At 41.0% G+C, this 21,049-nt stretch overlaps 1 protein-coding gene across 3 annotated transcripts in view; it reads right to left on the bottom strand.

The window, feature by feature from the left end:
* The window catches only part of lrmda (leucine rich melanocyte differentiation associated), a 1,063,446-nt gene that overhangs the window by 1,033,093 nt on the left and 9,304 nt on the right, over positions 1–21,049 (bottom strand). For all 3 annotated transcript variants that reach the window (XM_059946545.1, XM_059946548.1, XM_059946546.1), the window contains exon 2: positions 2,652–2,752. In XM_059946545.1, the coding sequence (XP_059802528.1) occupies positions 2,652–2,752 (101 nt within the window). The remainder of the gene's footprint in view (positions 1–2,651; positions 2,753–21,049) is intronic.

The raw sequence follows: 21,049 nt of genomic DNA, 5'->3' as shown, positions 1-21,049 counted from the left end.
AACACTAGTGATTGAGCACGTGACATTAGTTTTGATGGCAACTAGAGCACTGGGAGAATTATTCCTCTCACCTTTTAATATAATTTAAGCTAATACTTAAGAGGTGGGTCATCTTATTTGGAAAAATAACAGCAAGATTACTTGTTATCAAACTATGCCTTCTGTCTAACCCAAACCTAACAGTATTTTCAAAAACTCATCAAAACTAGATTACATAAAATTTCAAACGAGTAAATGCGTATGTTGCTCTTTGTAGCAAAATCTGATTTCCATATCATGGAAATAGAAGCATCGCTTAATTAGATCTTTCAGTCGAGTTTCCATGGTTCAGTACTAACCATGGTGAATCTCTTAGTTAATACCTTCCAACTAATCACAACAATAGCTATTATGATGTATTATTATATTAATGACCTAAAAACCTGAAGATCTGCTTGTATTTAATATTTGCAGTTTGAGAAATTTTCACACCAAATTTAGTTATGTGAATCTGGAGCATTGCAGTGTGGAGTGTGTGAAATTTGTGGATCATTAAATATTCTGCAATACATTTGTTTCCATGGCACAATGCACGACGACTTCTTAACTGATTTTTCCCATCGTGTAGAAGAGCCAAACCTTCAAAAACTATTAGATAAAAATGTAAACAACTAAGCCAGCGCCATGTGACACTTCCCGTCATCATATAGTTACTTCTCCCTACCAGAATGGCTCAGGGGATTTTATTGCTGCAATGATTTTGAAAAATGCAGTCCATACTATTACAATATCACATTAAGGCCTATTGGACTACATAACACAGTTGCCATAGGATATAGTGAAGTATCACATGATTAGACAAATATATACTATATTTCTCTGTGGTAAAATAATTCATTTTTGTTTATTTTGCAAGCATTATCACATCTGTATAATTCATACAATGGTGTATACTACTGAAATGCTTGTATGTTTTTCCTAATTTATTATCCACATTAAACCAACTCTGGAAGAGAATGATCTATGACTTTCAACTATGAGACAGGTAATGTTTCATCAGTGACAATGAGATACCTGAATACTTTCCCTTGTTACAGGCACGTAATACGCAGAGACTTCAAAAACAGAAGACTTCAAACAAATCATTCAAATGATTGCGTTAGGGTGTTTTGGGAGTTAGCACATATGGCAAATAACTTCAGCAACTAACTTCAGCTACCAATCTTCTGATCTGAATACGGTCTATAGATTAAATTTTAAAAGTAGCTCTGAACAATGGGCTCCTAAGAGCTATGAACCACAGTTAATTGGAAGACCAGCCAATGCTGACTAAAATTCACTTGGGTGCCTGTGGTGTGGGTGTAAAGCAGGATGAGTGAAGATTGTGTCGGTAGTTCAAAGGAAGCATTGTAGATGCACTGTAAGCATGGAATTGTCCTTTGATCTTTAGCACATAAAATGCTGTGTAGTGTTGGGTCAAGCAAGCCCCTTCTTCCAAAAGGGGTCTCAAGATGATGCCTGCTGTGTCTCATTTTGTTCAGTAAAGAGACTGCTTCATGTCTATCAGTACTTCTCGATGGCGACTTTGTTCATGCAACAGCATTGAAAGGATATCTGCAGCATCATCACATCAGTTTATTCATTTTATGGGAATAGCAGCTTTTGAAATGAGCTATCAAATTATTAAAAAGCATTGCATATGACCCTAGAAATCATTTTGCTTAAATTAGCACCAAACACAGATTACTGTCACACTTGGCTTCAAGTTAGAACTGTGATTAAATTAGCTGGATGATAGTTTATTAATTATTAGGGCTCAGATAGAAAAGCCCTTTGTGCACCAACATGTCAAAAAGTCAACATTGGGGATAGTACATTTTTCAAGATTAAAATACTCAAGTATCTCAGAGACCTCAATTGAACTAACAGTGGTAAATCAGATGCATTCCAATTCAATGGATGAGCAGAAATAATCCAGAATTAAATTAATTAATGATGATCCAGATACAGTAGAATTGAATAACGGCTTTCCATGTATACTTCAGCAATCAACTCAACAATCACAAGGGAGAATAAAGTTCTGTGACCCATTGGTGCACACTTCACATTTGCTCATCCCCAGAAATACACAAACCTGGACTCTCAGTCTCCTTGGGCAACTTCCAGTGATCCCTTTGGAAACATTGGTTGGGCTTCATTCTGTCCAATGTAAGTGAATGAACTTTGTGCAGCTCCAAGCATTTGGAAATAAAAATGCATTGGCATTCTGTATTAGACATTGAAGGTTGACTTAAATATTTAATAGACTCACTTCTCAATTTCAAGTAAGCCTCTAAAGTGTAACAAGTTTGAAGACAACAGTTAGTCTGATTTATTGATTCCAATTACTCCTCACTGCAATACTTTTGGCAGGAGTGAAAAACTGAAAAACTTCAATGGTACGTTCTAGTTAGAAGTACAATTAAATAAAGTATTTATTGCTTATAAACAAATACATTCAAATAATCTGTTGGAAATTTGGAAAGATACACATTATAGTTATTAGACAACAATGAGAACATATGAGGCAAGGCCATTCCACAAATAAGATGGTCACTATGCAATTTAAGAGCTGTTACTTACAGACTTGGAGATATAGCATAGTGATAAGCTGCTTGTGGTGTCTATCTTACCTTAGTAGATTGAAACTAAGATCTAAACGCTTTGTGAAAAGTCCATAGTTCTTGCCAAGTAGTTCAGGAATACTTTCACAGTCTTGACCAATGTAAGAAACCTGCACAACATACATATTTTAAAAAGTAAAATAATTTTGAAATAAGCAAGTATCAGCAGTTTCATAGAAATATATTTAAAGTATTTACTGCACAGCTAGAAAAATGTTACATGCAAAATCAGACACATTTCTTTTCTTTAGCAGAATAGAAACCAGATTGCAAAGTCCTTTACTATGAACAGTAGATTCTATGCAAATATTATTCATAAATGTGTTTTCTCCCCGCAGATGCTGCTTAATTTGAGAAGTTATCAGATTTAATATCACCAGCATATGTCATGAAATTTGTTAACTTTATGGCAATAGTACAATATGATGAATGGATATACAGAAAAAACAGAGTTACATTAAATCTATTAAATAATTAAGTTAAAATAAGTAATGCAAAAATAACAGAAATAGAAAAGTAGTGAAGTAGTGTTCAAGGGTTCAATGTCCATTTAGAAATCAGATGGCAGAGGGGAAGAAGCTGTTCCTGAATCGCTGAGTGTGTGTCCTCAGACTTCTGCACCTCCTTCCCGATGGTAACAGTGTGAAGAGGGCATGTCTTGGGTGGTGAGATCCTTAAAGATGGATGCCAGCTTTCTAAGGCACCACACCTTGAAGCCCTCTTGGATTCGACGGAGATTGGTACCCATGATAGAGCTGACCAATTTTACAAGTTTCTGAAACTTATTTTGATTTTGCTTGGCCTTGTTCTGTAGCCACCGCCACCTCCCCCCACATACCAGACTGTGATGCAGCCAGTCAGAATGTTCATCATGGTACATTTGTGAAAGTTGTCCAGAGATTAGTTGGCAAAGGCAAACCAAATCTCCTCACTCCTTATGAAATATCGCCACTGCCTTGTCTTTTTTATACCTTCATCAATATGTTGCATCCAGCTTAGGTCCTCTGAGGTATTGACACCGTGGAACTTGAAATTTCTAACTCCCTCCACTTCCGATCCCCCTATGAGGACTGCTTTGTCTTTCCGCATCTTACCTTTCCTGAAGTCCATAGTCAGTTCTTTGGTCTTACTGACATTGAGTGCTCGGTTGTTGTGAAACCACTCAATTAACTGGTACATCTTTCTCCTGTTTACAAATTTCTAACACCTATTTTCTGTTTTTATTACACCAATTTAATGGCTCCTTCTAGCTGCCGTAGCTTTAAAAGACTTTTATCTATAAGACCTGGGCCATCCATGACATAATCCTGTTTTAGAGAAACCAGAGTCATCCAGATGACAAGAAGAAACTGTGCAAGAGTCAAACTGGATTTTCAATTGAATTAATGATTCACTTAAAGCTGGAATATGTAATCTTAGGGTCCCAGATGGTTCAGATTTCAAATTCTCCTACTAAATCCCTCCATTTCTCCTTGATCCTTAATCTTGAGTTCACCTCAACAACCCTCATACCACCATCAGCAAACTCACTGTGCTTCTGCCTTTAGCCTTCAATGCATTTTTCTTAACTTTACAGTGGTGGTCATCTTTTCAGTTTCCAAGGCCCTGCCATCTCTAAGTTCCCATAATCATCTGTTTTCTCAAAAAGTCCTCCTATTTTCTTGGTTCATTGTTATCTTAAAGCTCTACAATGCAGCTTGGAATGTTTATATTTTCATTAAGGCACTAAGTAAACGTTCCTGTTTCCTGAAACAATGTCAAAGGCAAATAAAAATGACCACATTGCTAAGAAATTGTTTTCCCTTTTGATTGACTTCTAAGAAGCCAGTTTGATCTCACCGGATCTACATTAAGTATCTAGGAAAGCAGCAGAAAGTCATGGCTTTGCTTGCCACTTCCCAATATAACCACTCCTTTGAATCGTTCAAATCAAACAATTCAAAGAATTACTTAAATTATTGGAAGAAATTACTTAAAATTCAATAAAGTGGATTTTTATAAGTGTGATGTAATTTGGTTTTGTTCTGCAGAGAAAATATGATTCAAGCCAGTTGATTCTCTGAGTAATTGCTCTATAACTTGTTATTTTGCCGAGCACGTGCTCTGTCTGCAATCCCACTACCAAGTACACTTTCCCTCCCCCCCCCTTCCTGCTTTCCACAGGGATCACTCCTTATGTAACTCCCTTGTCCATTCGTCCCCCCTATCCCTTCCCACCGATCTCCCTCCCAGCACTTATCCTTGTAAGCTGAACAAGTGCTACACCTGCCCTTACACTTCTTCCCTCACCACCATTCAGGGCCCCAGACAGTCCTTCCAGGTGAGGCGACACTTCACCTGTGAGTCGGCTGGTGTGATATACTGCATCCGGTGCTCCCGGTGTGGTCTTTTATATATTGGTGAGACCTGGCGCAGACTGGGAGATTGTTTTGCTGAACACCTACGCTCGGTCCGCCAGAGAAAGTAGCATCTCCAAGTGGCCACGCATTTTAATTCCACATCCCATCCCCATTCTGATATGTCTATCCATGCCCTACTCTACTGTCAAGATGAAGCCACACTCAGGTTGGAGGAACAACACCTTATATACCAACTGGGTAACCTCCAACCTGATGGCATGAACATTGATTTCTCTAACTTCCATTAATGCCCCCCTCCCCTTCTTACCCCATCCCTGACATATTTAGTTGTTTGCTTTTTTCTCTCTCTCTCGGCCCATCACTCTGCCTGTTCTCCATCTCTCTCTTGTGCTCCCCTCCCCCTTTCTTTCTCCCTAGGCCTCCCGTCCCATGATCCTTTCCCTTCTCCAGCTTTGTATCCCTTTTGCCAATCACCTTTCCAGATCTCAGCTTCATCCCACCCCCTCCGGTCTTCTCCTATCATTTCGCATTTCCCCCTCCCCCTCCTACTTGCAAATCTCTTACTATCTTTCCTTTCAGTTAGTCCTGACGAACGGTCTCGGCCCAAAACGTCAACAGTGCTTCTCCCTATAGATGCTGCCTGGCCTGCTGTGTTCCACCAGCATTTTGTGTGTGTTGTTTGAATTTTCAGCATCTGCAGATTTCCTCGCTCTGTCTGCAATGGTCATTCAGTTGTCACTATTTTAGTTCTCCTCACCACCTCACAATGACAATGCCTATCCTCGGCTTTCTCCATTGCCATGATGAGGCTAAACACACACTGAAGAAACATTACCTCATTGTGCCCGAATCGTCTACAATCTGATGGCCTGAACATCTAAATTCTCCAATTTCAGATAAACTGCTCCCCCTCTAATCCTTTTCTCTCTCCCAATCTACCTAATTTTTCATTCATTCATCCCAGTCCCCAATTGTCATGTTTTCCCCCTCCTCTACCTACTCTGTCCTCTGATTACATCATCCACTGGGTCCCCTCCCCATCTCCCATACTACTTTCTATGCTCTGCCTTTGTCTCCTATCAGAATACATCACCTGTACCTCTCAACTCACAGCCTCTTTTGCTATTTCCACATGTCATTCATCCGTATGCCCCTCCTCTCCTCACCTGGATGTACCAATCACTTGCAGCTCTTGATCCACCTCCTTTCCTTCACCTTTTTTATACTGGTGACATCTGCCGTCATCTTTCTGGCTAGATGAAGACTCTCAACACAACATGCCGAACGTCCATTTCTGTCCACAGATTCTGCCTAACTTGCTGAATTCCTCCATTATCTTGTTACTTCAATGCTGCACATTGCAATTCAAGCTGTTCGGAAATGGGAGAGGCCATTTGTTTCGCAAGAAGCCAGCAAAGACTAAATGGACTGAACAGCCTCCTGTACCATATCTCATGAATCCTAACTACACAAAGGCAGCTGTGGCTGAAAACTTTACCCTACGGAACTGAGACAATCTATGATTCTCTGGTGTTCCAAGCTGGATCAATCATAACACAGCCTGGAGGTTGAACCATAGAACTTGTTTGTTTCTTTGGCTTGGCTATTCACTCTAATTGTCAGAAACATCAAGAACTTGGTGGAGACGAAAACTGAAGTGGAAGATATAAGACTAACAGCCAAAGGAATGTGAAAATAAAAGCACCACAGATGCTGAAAGTCTAAATTAAAAACAGAAAATGGCAGAAATATTCAGTGGATCAGGCAGCATCTGCAGGAAGAGAAATAGTTAATATTTTGGATCAAGGTCCTCAAATGAAAGCATTAACTCCACCTTTCCCAACCAAAGGAAATGAATGATTACTAAACAACTTATGCCTGGTATCTATAAGAGTAAGATCTGATTAGTTAGCTTCAAGTTGTCTGAACTTCTACTAAACATACTTAGCCATCGTCATTTTTTCTCAACGTTACTATGTTTTGATTCTTATATATATCTCATTATCCAGTATTTTTTAATGCCTCTCAGTCTTATGTTGAGTCAGAATGTTTTGTATGGCACAAGACATATAGGAGCAGAATGAGGCCATTCAGCCCATCAAGTCTGCTCAGCCATACCATCATGGCTGATTTTTCCTTTCAACCCCATTCTTCTGCCTTCACCCGGTAACTTTTAGTCCCTTTAAACAATCAAGAACTTATCACTCCTGGCCTTAAATATGGCCAGTGGTGTGGCTTCCACATGTTGCAGCAGAAGCTAGTGCTGCTGCTTTTTACCAGCTCCAGTGACCCAGATTCGATTCTGTCCCACTGGCGCCAAATGTGTGGAGCTTGCATGTTTTCCCTGCGATAGTGTGGATTTCCTTCTGGTGCTCTGTATCCCTTCCCTCATCCCAAAAATGCGCTGGATGCTAGATTAAGCGGCCACTGCGCGTGCGCATGCATTGAAACCTGGAGGGATCTGATAGCCACGTTAGATAGAACAGGTTACAGGGAGTTGGTTGGGGGAACAGGATGAATGGTACAAGGCATCGGACTGCAAGACTCTGCAGATGGATCTCCAGTGTCTCCCTCCCCCATTTCTGAATATTTACTGGGAGCAATGTATATGAAGCATTGTTGAGGATCCTTACCACCTGTTCCACCATCTCTTTGACTCACTACTGTCAGGAAGGTGGTACAGAAGCAGCAGGACTGGGCCTGCCAGACTGGGTAACAGCTTCTTCCCTCAAGCTGTGAGACTAATAAATACCCTGCCACTACCAATGTCTCGTGACTAGGACAGCCAGCTGTTTACCATACCATTTACCTATGCTGTGCACTACATGCACTTCGCATTGTATTTTATGAACTTATTAGTTGTTATATTTTAAGTGATGTGTGTGATATATGTTTGTGCATGTATCACAGTCCAGAGGAACATTGTTTCATTTGGTTGTATATATGCACAGTCAGATGAAAGTAAACTTAAACTTGAGGACTGATTCTATTTCTCTGAGAACAGGTATAGAATCCATAGGCCAATTGGTTCTAAAGCTGTAATGCAAAGTCAGAAATATAAGAATTGGAAATTTCTAATATTTGTGAATGGAAACTCCTACTAAAGTAATCGAAATTTTTTAATGATGTTGAACTTAAGCCATGCTCTGAAACAGTTCGCACTCAAAGAATAGGCTGTTTCCATCAGCTGATCCACGCTCTATGTGAGCTGAAGTCCACAGTCTTTTGTGTCGTGGAGGTAGAAAGATGTGTTGAAGAAATTATGGTGAACAGGTACCCACTACAAGTCTTATCAAAAGGATTCCTGACCCAGTATGTGAACAGGCTGACTGGAGAAGAGGCTGTACTGGATCTAGTACTGTGCACTGGACCTGGTCAAGTAACAGTTCTCTAAGTTGGTGAGCATTTTGGAGACAGTGACCACAAATCCTTGCATTGTTGTATTGCAATCCCCATTGTTGCATTGGACAGGGACAGGAGCAAACAGTATTGGAAAGTTTTTAATTGGGGGCGGGCAACTTATGATGCTGCTAGGCAAGAGCTTGGAAGCATAGATTGGGAACACACATACTCAGGGAAGCGTACAAAGATAAAACAGAGTTTGCTTAGGGACCACTTGCATGGGGCTTTCAATGGGTTTGTCCCATTGAGGCAGGGAAAGGATGGTAGAATGAGGGAATTATTGTTAACAAGAGAAGTGGGACATCTAATCAAGAGGAAGAAGGAAACCTACTTTACAAGGATCAGACCACTTTTGCATTATTTATTTTTGTAACTTATAGTAACTTTAATGCCTTGCACAGTACTGCTGACACAAAGCACCACATCTCACTATATATTTTTTATCACTGGCTGTGTTCTATGTTCTACCGAGCAGCGTGACCATGTTGTGTTGGTGTCAGAATGTGTGGTGACCCTTGCTCCTCGGGTATGTTGGACGTTAACTCTAATGACACATTGCACTGTATGTTGCAATGTACAGGTGATAAATACATTTGATTCTTGCTCTGTAGCTTGGTACCTTGGCCTGATTCTGGATGGTGGTGCAGGCTCGAAGGGCCAGAAGGCCTTCTCTTGCTCCTAGATCTGAGTAAAAGTGTAATGACAGCAGTGGAAATGCCACCCGTTCCTATCAAACCTTCTCTTGAAGCAAACCAATCTCAACACATTCTCATCAAACTCTGCACAACTGCAGACACTTATCAACAAGACACTGCCACTGGCTGTTGCCAGGAGCCTATAGTAACAGCAGCGTTGCTACCTCACCTTCACATGACTGCTGGCCACTGCCTCATAGCTCAAGAAGGCCGGGTTCAATTCTGACCCCCAGCGACGTTGATGTGGAGTTTGCACCTTCTCCCTGTGAACACTGGGGGCTCCAGCTTCGTCTCACAACCTGAAGATGAGTGGGTTTGTAGATTCATTGATGCTGCAAATTGCCCCTGGTGCGCAGAAACATCGCAGAACCACAAGACGCTCGCCAATGTCCCTACCTCCTCTGGAGACTAAAGACATTTGGCGTGCGCCCATTGACTTTTACCAATTTTTATCAATGCATTACAGAAAGCATCCTACCTGGATGCATCATGGCTTGGTAAGACAACCGTTCTGCAGATGACCAGAAGAAACTGCGGATGGTGTGGACACCTCAACACATCGCAGAACCCAACCTCTGCTTAATAGTACTTCAGTAAAATAAACGGCATAATCAAAGACCCCACATACTCCAAACATTCCCTCTTCTCCCCTTTCCAAAAAGCAGAAGACACAAAAGCCTGAAAAGACACACCACGAGGCTCAAGGGCAGCTTCTGATCTGCTGTTAGAAGACTACTAAGTAGTTCCCTGGTAGGATAAACTGGACTTTTGGCATCAATCTACCTCATTATGATCTTGCACCTTATTATTATCTTGCACTTTCTCTGTAGCTTTACACTTTATTCTGTACTGTATTTCTTTCACTTCATTCAACTCAATGCACTGTGCAAATGATCTGATCTGTATGAACTGTATGCAAGGAAAGTTTTTCGCTGTTATCTCAGTATGTGTGACAACCTTAAAGCAATTCTAATTCCCAGTGATAGCCCTTGCACTTCATGCTAGAAGCTCTGTCTCACACAGGACTCACAGAATGCCAAGAAATCTCAGCAGTTTGCAATGCCTGCAATCGTTACTAATCTCAAAGAAAAACATGAAGTCCTCGCTCCTTGATTGGAGGTATCAGTGGCTTATTTATGAGTCCTGGTAGAAAGATAATTATTAGAGAAGTAAAGACATAAAAGATTGCAGATAATGGAATCTGGAGTTAAAAACCGAACTGCTGGAAGAACTCAGTAAGTCAGGCAGTATCCGAGGAGGGAAATGGACAGTTGAGCTTTTCAGGCCATGACCAGTTATTCACACTGGGTTCCTCCAGCAGTTTGTTTCCCTCTGTAATTAGAGAAGCTAGTTCCTCATTGACCAAGGATCAATTTGCAAAGATCAGCTACCTTGTATGATCCATAGAAGCAGTCCAAAGTCAGCTGCAATTGGCTCTCCAAAGGTAGAGATAGGTACCCGTTATAAATAGCACAGAAGCAGTAGTGAAAGATTCAGTTTTATGTGAGTGTCTCATGATGTTTCTTAATTAGATGAACAAGATACAGATGCAGTGGGCAGCTTCAAGATCAGCTCTGCTTAAAGTGAGATAATATCTATCCCTGCCCTATCATGTTTTGCACTGTATAGTTAGTATTGAGTGCTAAGCAATGCATGCAGTTTAGGCACTTGTGAAAACAGAATTTCAGTTGTTTGCCACACAATAATATCGAGCTGTGTGACAGACGATCTTGGCCTTCACATCACAACTGTCAATTCCAATGAAAGATCATTCGCTTTCACAGTTCCTGCCTGTCCGGCTAACTCACCCAGTTTCCACTTCCTTTTCAGTTCAGATTTGCAGCACCTGCTGCATTTTGCTTTGCTCTCAATTGGGCAGAAGATACAAAAGCCTGAAAGCACGTAGCACCAAACTCAAGGACAGCTTCTATCCCACTGTTATTAGACTCATGACAGAGTGGACAGCCAGCGCCTCTTCCCCAGGGCACCACTGGTCAATACATGGCTTTAAGGTAAGGGGAGAGAAGTTCAAGGGGGATATTAGAGGAAGGTTTTTTACTCAGAGAGTGGTTGGTGCGTGAAATGCACACCTGAGTCAGTGGTGGAGGCAGATACACTAGTGAAATTTAAGAGACTACTAGACAGGTATATGGAAGAATTTAAGGTGGGGGGTTTATATGGGAGGCAGGGTTTAAGGGTTGGCACAACACTGTGGGTTGAAGGGTCTGTACTGTGCTGTATTCCACGTTCTATGAATGGCACAATAAGATGGTCTCTTGGCCGCACAATCTACCTCTCTACGGTCTTTCACTTCATTGTTTACCTGAACTGCACTCTCTCAGTCGCCTTTGCACTTCATTCATCTACATTCTATTTTTTTGTAGATACACGGTAACAGGCCCTTCCAGCCCCATTACACCAATTTGACCAATTACCCTACTATCGCGTACGCTTTTGGAATGTGGGAGGAAACGCATACAGTCACAGGGAGAACGTACAAAGCCCTTACAGACGGGCAGGAATTGGACTTTGGTCACTCATTCTCTAACAGCAATCTACCTCTGCCAGGCTACTGTGCCACCCTATATTCTGCATTGTTATTGTGTGACCTTGGCATAGTTCAATGCACTGTGTAATAATTCATCTGTGCAAATAGTATGCAAGACAAGCTTTTCATCATTTACTTATTGAGGTATAGAATGGAATAGGCCCTTCTGGCCCTTCGAGCCGAGCCACCCAGCAACTCACAATTTAACCAATTAACCTACCAACTGAAATGTCTTTGGACTGTAGGAGGAAGTCGGAGCGCCTAGAGGAAACCCACGCGGTCACGGGAATAACATACAAGCTGCTTACAGGAACAGGCAGGAACTGAACCCGGGTCACTGGTACTGTAAAACGTTGTACCACTGTGCTAATGCACCACCCATCTTGGTACGTGTGACAATAATAAACCAATAAAAATACGAACATTATTGCAAGGAACAACTGAACCAAAAATTTGGGGGAAAGTAAACCAGCCTGCATTTAAAGGGTACATCTCATGACTTTCATGGTACAAAGGCAAATTGTTATAAAGTGTGGTAAATACAGAAGTTAACTTTGTATATTAATAATATGGTAATGTTTAGAGATGGTTAAAGCACAATTATTGCTTTGGACATCGGACGTTTTCAGTTACGTTAAAAGTTAAAGTCCGTCCCGAACCTCATAGGCTCATCAGGCCAGTGCTTATGCCAGTCTCCATGGCATGAAGCAACCAAGAGTACGAGACTCCCCCCCCCCACCCCCCGGGATAGGACGCCAGTCTATCGTGAGGTTAACCCCCAGCATTTTGCCAGTTCCCATTTTCAGCTGGTAGACTGGAGCAATATGTAGTTAAGTGCCTTGCTCGAGGACACAACACACTGCCTTAACTGGGGACCTTCAGATCGCTAGTCCAACGCCTTAACCACTTGGCCACGCACCACACTCAGGACATTTTTGCATTCCCCAAAATAGCGCCACGATCATTATTTTTCCTTCACTCACTGATGTGCACACAAGCCTCCTAATGAGCCAGCCATTAGATGGCACAGCCAATGATACAGCACACCCTCAGTACTTCTTTAAAAATTGGCCTAGATGTTTCTCATAAGTTGAATCCATAACCTTCAGATTCAGAAAGCAAGTGCGCTACTACGGAGCCATTGTTAGTTACCATCTGTCACTCCAGCGCTTCAAATGTTTAGATAGAAAGCCCATAGCGCAAAGTAAAAAAAAACACTTGCGAATTGGAAATCTTGAATGTTGGAGGCACCAAAGGATTTAATTTCTTCCTCTCAGTAGATTTTACATTGTAGGGCATGCTGGCTTCCAACACCTTTCTTTCATCACTTACTACTGTTGGGATTTCACTGACCTGCTTTCACTCCTCATTATACAATCTTGCCCACAGACCTGCAACTCTATCTCCTAATGTTACAGTTTTGTTTCCCTCTTCTCATTTTTATGTTGCCAAGGAAACATTATCGACAGAAAGGCTCCGCTACCATTTGGCCTCCTGTGACTCCAAGTTTGTTGGCCATCCTTCTCATATGACAGACATCTAGTCTTGGATTAACCACAATTTTTTTCAGTCAGTAATGAGAAGACTGAAGTATCTTCCTGAACAAAAACATCTATCTTCCTCCCATCAATTCTATCCCTTTGTCAGTTTCAACTTGGGACGAACTAGCAAACCAAGTTTCTGAAACTGTTTTTGAAACTGAAACCCATCTTTAAAAAAAATAACCTTACATGTCACAAGTACATCAAAAAATCTAAACATGCAGTGAAATGCATTGTTTGTATTGAGGATGTGCTGAGGGCAGCCTGCAAGCATCACCATGTTTCTAACGCCATCATAGCATCCCCAACTCGTACATCTTTGAAATGTTGGAGAAAATTAGAGTACATGGAGGAAACCCACGTGTCCATGGGAAGAGCGAACAAAATTGTTACAAACAGCAGAGTGAGCTGAACGCTAATCGCTAATCTTACAGCTGTTACTGTAAAGAGCTTTACTAATCATTACATACTGTGCTGTCCTAAAACAGTCACCACCTGCTCCTCATCATGCCCATTCAACAATCAAAGCTTCACCCATGTATTTTATCTATAACCACTTTTACTTCAACACTCTTCCAATTGGACGCCTCTCACTAAACCTCACTGTCTAAAAACCTACTGTCAATCCTACCTCATACCCCCAACTTCCAAATCATCTGCATGAAACACTGTTGTAGGAAAGCAGCATCCATCATCAGAGATCCTCACCACCCAGGCCTGCCCTTTTCTTGCTGCTTCCATCAGGTAGGAACTACAAGAGCATTGGGACTCATAGAACATAGAGCTCTACAGCACGCTACAGGCCCTTTGCCCCACCAAGTTGTGCCAACCATGTAACTTACTCTAGAAACTACCTAGAATTTCCCTACCACATAGCTCCATTTCTAAGCTGCATGTACCTATCTAAGAGTCTCATAAAAGACCATATTGTATCCACCTCTACTAACATTGCTGGCAGTGAATTCCACACACCCACCACTCTCTGTGTGGAAAAACTTACCTCTGACATCCCTCAGTACCTACTTCCAAGCACCTTGAAACCATGCACCCTTTGTTAGCCATTTCCACCCTGGGAGAAAGCCTCTGGCTATCCACACAATCAATGCCTCTCATCATCATACACCTCTATCATGTAACCTTTCATCCTGCATCACTCCATGGAGAAAAGGCCAAGTTCACCCAACCTATTATCATAAGGCATGCTCTCCAATCCAGGCAACATCCTTGTCAATCTCCTTTGCACTCTCTCCATAGTATCCACATCCTTCCTATAGTGAGGTGACCAGAAATGAGCACAGTACTCCAAGTGGGGTCTGACCAAGGTCGTATATAGCTGTAGCATTACTTCACAGTTCTTGAGCTTAATCTCACAGTTGATGAACGGCAGCACACCAGATGCCTTCTTAGCACTGTCAACCTGCACAGCAGCTTTGAGTGTCTTATGCACATGGACCCCAAGCTCTCACTGATCTTCCACACTAAGAGTCTTAATATAATTAATATTTATATTCTGTCTTCAAATTTGACCTACCGAAATGAACCACTTTACACTTAACTGGTTTGAACTCACACCACCAGGTTCAGGAACAGTTTCTACCCCTCAACTGTCAGGCTGTTGAACAGAAGAGGATAATGACACTCACTTGCCCATCCATTGAGATGTTTCCACAGCCAATAGTCTCACTTTAAGGACTCTATATCTTGTTATTTATTGCCATTTATCTATATTTGCATTTGCATAGTTTATTGTCTTCTGGTTAATCTTTCATTGATCCTGTTATAGCTAGATTTGCTGAGTATGGCCGCAGAAAAAAGAATCTCAGGGTTGTAGGTGGTGACATACATATACTCTGATAATAACATTTACTTTGAACTTTGAATCTATTCTCACCTGGCCCACTTCATTGCTTTTCACACTGTTTGAATCCTCCTTCAATCTCACCCCCCTACATCTTCCAGTTCTACCACAATCACCACCAGCATTTCTGTTGACCAGCTTTAGGAGAACAAACACATCGTGAGCGGTATCACTTTGGTCATGCCTTTTACCATCTTGAACCTCATTTTCCGGAACTTTCTCTCTAAGCCACAATTCTTCATTCTTCTGCAGTGCAACTACTAGTGCTGCAGCCTTGCATCTCCTGCCCACTCTGGTTCGACCCCGAACATGTTATGGCCTATGTGGAGGATGCACACTCACAAGGTTCAAAGTAAATCTGCAACCATGTGGGTTCCCTCCGAGTGCGCCACTGTAAAATGCCACTTCAGTGTCGGTAATTGGGGAGTTGATGGGAGTTCAGAATAAAATGTATCAGGATAAGATTAGTGTGAAAAAGAGGTGCTTGTCACCAGGGCTTTGGTGTGTGGAATCCCAATTCCATGTTGTATCTCTCAATGACTCTTCAAAACAGGTAGGTTAGCAATCCCCTTTGGGGTGGGGAATTTGAAGGTAAAATTAGAAAATTGGCTGTAATTAGAATGAATAGATCTTTATTCAATATGTGATCTGTGGTAGAGGTTGGAGAGAGCGGAGGAAGGTGGAATTCTGAAACATACCAAGATGAGGCACTGCAGGGAAAGCTTTGAAAGCTCTGTCTAAAACCATGCTACCTCTCCACATTCACCTCCTTCAGAATCTCCTTCTGTTGTCACTTCAAACATCAGTGACTCGGGGCCACATTCTCCCTACCACTCACAAATGTCTGGCTTTGGTTTTTTTAAATAAAAGGTTTTCTATAACCAGAAGTACCAACGCTGCCATCACCAAACTCAAAAACACTGCCCCTCCCTCACTTAAAGGTAGAAATCATCACCAGTGCTCATCAGAAAATAATCTAGAGACCATGCAGTGCAACTCCTGACGTACAACAACACAGACAACTTTTAAGTGTTTTCTGAGGTGACACAGCATATAAACATTGCTATGTTAAAGCTCAAAGCTGAAAACGGCATCAATCTTAGCATCGAGACTAGATTCAGTAATGTCATTTGCAGTCTAGTGAATCGTGCTCATTAACATTCAGGGATTATTGTTTGCCTCCACAGAATTAAAAGAATGTGTTAAAGTGTGTACACTCTGTCACCACATACAACCTCGAGATTCATTTTCTTACAGGCATTCACAGTAGGACAAAGAAATACAATAGAAACAATGAAAAACTAGACACCGGCAAACTGATGTGTAATAGAAGACTAACAGTGCAAATGAAAAATAATAATAAACAATAGACAATAGGTGCAGAAGTAGACCATTCGGCTCTTTGAGCCTGCACCACCATTTTGAGATCATGGCTGATAATTTACTATCAATACCCGGTTCCTGCCTTGTCCCCATATCCCTTGATTCCCCTATCCATAAGATACCTATCTAGCTCCTTCTTGAAAACATCCAGAGAATTGGTCTCCACTGCCTTCCGAGGCAGTGCATTCCAGACCCCCACATCTCTCTGGGAGAAGAAGTTTTTCCTTAACTCTGTCCTAAATGACCTACCCCTTATTCTCAAACCATGCCCTCTGGTACTGGACTCTCCCAGTATCTGGAACATATTTCTTGCCTCTATCTTGTCCAATCCCTTAATAATCTTATTAATAATCTTAATAATAATGAGTAAATAATTATACCTTAAAGCCAAATTTCAAGAACTGAAAATTATGATCTTTGGATATGTGCCATCCCAATGAAAGACAGATCTGTCAGAAGTGGAGGTAAAGAGGTATACAGCAGAGGTCTTGCAAGTCCTCTCCAGAGAACTCCTGATATCGTGAACAAAGGTCAATTCCCTCCTGATTGTCACCTCCCCACATCCATACAAAAATTCTCAGAAAACCTCTTTTTTACGCCATGACATAATATAACCCAAATAAAGAAAAAAGAATATTGTGCTTAAGTAATGAACATCGATTTCTTGAACTTGCAATAATTAGACACCCCCCCCCCCCCCCGTTTACCATTCCTGTTTTCTCTCTTACCTTATCTCCTTACCTACCCATCACCTCCCTTTGGTGCACCCCCCCTTCCCTTGTCTTCTACCCTTTCCGACCCGATGCCCCCTTCTCCAGCCCTTTATCTCTTTCACCTATCAGCATCCCAGCCCTTTACTTTACCCCTCCCACTCTCCGTTTCACCCATCACCTACCGTCTTGTACTTCTGCCTCCTCTCCCTCCACCTTCTGGCTCTAATGTCTCATCTATGTCTCCAGTCCTGCTGAAGGGCCCCAGCCCAAAACGTCAGCTGTTTACTCTTTTCCGTAGATGTTGCCTGGCCTGCAACATTTTGTGTCTGTTGCGTGTATTTCCAACATCTCGTCTTTTTAATTAAGGAACTGTTTTGTTTTGTCTTCCACTTTGAAGCAGTAACTAATCTGGCATGTGCTTGTTGATTTTATGAAAATTCTGTGTCTATGATCTACAAAACAAGACTGTTACCTTAAGAATACTGAGAGTTAATACAGTATCAGGTTTTTCATGCATTTTCCAGTTGCACATTAACAACTTAAGAAATTCAGAGAAAAGTTATCAGCTGCTGGGTAATTTATCAAAGCACCCATTTATATCAGAACACATGCACAGTGTCTTTGTGAACTGTAAGAGCAAAAACTAGATACAAAAACAAACAGGCACTTGAGAACCTTCAGTATTACAATCACATGATAAAGAGGGGTGCTGTTTTCTTAAGCGAAATGGCATATTAGGATCAATTAATTAGCAGGGTTGACTCATTCAACAATCTGTCCTCTGTTCAATCCCATATAATTAACAGACTGGTTCACCAGGAATACAGTTAGGACTCTTTCTGCTTTGCCTAAATGCATGTCAATAAAGATAAGAACTTTAGAACTTAGCCAAAAGTCAGCTGCTTCTTTGTGGATTGTTAAAAACAATGCAGGATTTGAATTTTCATGTGGAAATGTTTCTGTATTGAATGCATGCAGGCATGAGTACCTCTACATTTTATCAGACTTCTCAATCACTGAATGTGGTAAAGGAATCAGCCAGCTGATCCATTTACAAAGAACTCTGCTTCAATCACAATATTTACTTTGTTTTCACTACAGAATATACACTCAGTGGCCACTTTATTAGGCATACATGTACACTTACTCATTTATGAAAAAAATGCAATCAGCCAATCCTGTGGCAGCAACTCAGTGCATAAAAGCATGCAGACATGGTCAGTTGTTGTTCAGACCAAACATCAGAATGGGGAAGAAATGTGATCCAAGTGACTTTGATTGTTGGTGCCAGGCAGGGTGATTTAAGTATCTCAGAAACTGCTGATCTCCTGGAATTTTCATGCACAACAGTCTCTAGAGTTTACAGAGAACGGTGCAAAAAAATACTACCAGTGAGCAGCAGCTCTGTGGGCAAAAATACCTTTGTTAATGAGAGAGGTCAGTGGAGAATGGCCAGGCCAGTTCAAGCTACCAGGAAGGCACTAGCAATGAAAATGCATTACAACAGTGGTGTGCAGAAGAGCACCTCTGAATGAACAACACGTTAAACGTTGGAAGTTGACAGGCTGCAGCAGCAGAATATCATGAACATACACTCAATGGCCACTTTATTAGCTTTGGGAAGTACCTAATTAAGTGGCCACCAAGTGTGAATGCTGAAACAAATTCCCAATTTTCATTGGAAAGTTAGAAGTGGCAGTCAAAAGCATTAACGTACATTACATTAACCTGGGTCCATTAAGATCATACATTATACTGTTACAGAACACGTGTGTGGCATGGGGATGAGGAATCAACTGCAAACTGCACAGCAGGGAGACTGTACAAGTGCATACATATGTCAGAATATTTGTCTGTTAACAGCAATACTAGCAAATAAACATTGGATGAACATTATATTGTTAAATACTTGCAAGTTTTGCACTTCCACAGGTTTTCCTCAGATTCATGAAACTACAAAACTCATTCATATCTGCATGACAACTATGACCCTGTGGCTTCCTGCTTTACTGCCCACCAAATCCTTAAATGTGGTTAGCAACTTGTATAAGACATTTAAGGACTTCTGAAGTGTGTCAAATCTAATGAAACAGTCACTGTTGTAACCTTGGTAAACAGTGAAGCCAATCCCTACACAGCAAGGTGCTGTAAACAATTAGACATGTTTAACAGTTATTGATTGAGATTACTGTTGGCAGGATGTCAAAGGCACTCTCCAATTGATGTCATATGATCTTTTCCAAGCAACAAAGAGGAGATGGTGCATTAGTTGACCTTCTTTCCAAAAGGCAACATCTTTGGCAGGCTGCCTTCCTTCAGACTTCACAGATCTATCAATATGGGGCTTGGACCCACAATTTTCTAAGTTAAGGGGTTGAGGAGGCAAGGCTCATTATGAACAAGACTGAGAAAGCTGGCAGTCATTTTGTTTACTTAAGATGGATCAAGGCAAAATTAATCATGCTATAAGTAATCAAAAAGTATTAAACTATGCATATGTCACCATTTGCTACATTGAGATTCATTTTCTTGTAGGCATTTACAGGAAAAAAGAAATACAATAGAATTTATGAAAAATGAAATGAAGACTGACAAAACAACCAATATGCAAAAGAAGACAAATTTGTGCAAATAATTTTTTTTAAAAATTCAAAATGCATAATTTATTCCTATCTGGCCCAGATTCCACTTAATTAAATAGTCAATGCCTAACCTTATAGAAGAATGATTATTTGACTACTGAATAAGTCTAATTCAAACTAAAATCAACACACAATGCTTGCTTGGACTAACTGCCAAATAAAAATGTCTGACTCAAGTTAAAAGAAAATCAGACAAGTAAAAGAATTCATTTTAACTTCTGCATCTCAGGACTTTATAATGGGCAGCTTATGGGATTGTAAACTAAAAAGAGTGCAGAAAAAAAATTACCAGGATATTGTCGGGACTTGTGAGCCTGAGATACACGGAAAGGTAGCATAGACTAGGACTTTATTCCCAGGAGATTGTGGCATGACCTGGTAGAGGTGGATAAGAACATGAGGAACAAAGACAATGTGAATGCATGGGGTCTTTTTCCTAGGGAGAGGTGCTTAACAAAAACAAGAGGCCATAGGTTTAAGAAGAGGCAAGAGATTTAAAATGGATATCATAAGCAGCTTCTTCATGCAAAGGATAGTGCGTATTTGCAATGAGGTGCCAGAAATAATGGCTCAGATAAACACATTAGCAACCATCTAGTTAAGTAAATGTATATGAGAAGTTCAGAGGGCTATGGGCCAAATGCAAGGAGATGGGACTAGCTCACTAGACACCACAGCTAGTCTGGCTGTTTTAACACTATAAATTGGATTTCCAGCATTTGCAGAATATCTTTTGATTATGACTTACTACTCCACTGCGAAGTCCCTTTGATATATGCCTACCCTGAAGAAGTTTAAATTTTCTTTGTGTGTGTTGCACAGTCAGTATGGAGCTTGTTTTGAGTTTGTATGACTTTTTAATATTGAAATATTTGAACAATACAGTACTTGTTCCCAGTCATTGCAAAGACAAGTACCATTGTATCAGAGAGGTACTCCATTAGTGTGCTCAAATCCCTGCTCAATTGGGAGCCTCAAAGTAGATTTGGCACCTTAGAATAGATGCCCAAGTTATGCAGAGGAACATTAGCAGCAGAATTATATTCTGCAGTTATTCATAACCAAACAGCCCGGCACACCCTGCTACTCCACAGTTGCAATCAAGCCAAGGGACTGACCACAGCTCAATTGGTAAATAAGGGGAATACACCAAGAGTGACATTTGGCATAAACAGAAATGAGGGGCCAAACTGGCCATACTGTAATGCAGCATTGCAAGAATTCTAAGGCAAAAGCAACACATAAGGTAAGGGAATCACCAACCA

The sequence above is a fragment of the Hypanus sabinus genome, chromosome 21 (genome assembly GCF_030144855.1).
Source record: "Hypanus sabinus isolate sHypSab1 chromosome 21, sHypSab1.hap1, whole genome shotgun sequence".
Taxonomy (NCBI): Eukaryota; Metazoa; Chordata; class Chondrichthyes; order Myliobatiformes; family Dasyatidae; genus Hypanus; species Hypanus sabinus.
The sequence above is the reverse complement of the archived record's forward strand: the minus strand, read 5'-3'. Positions and strand labels throughout refer to the sequence as shown.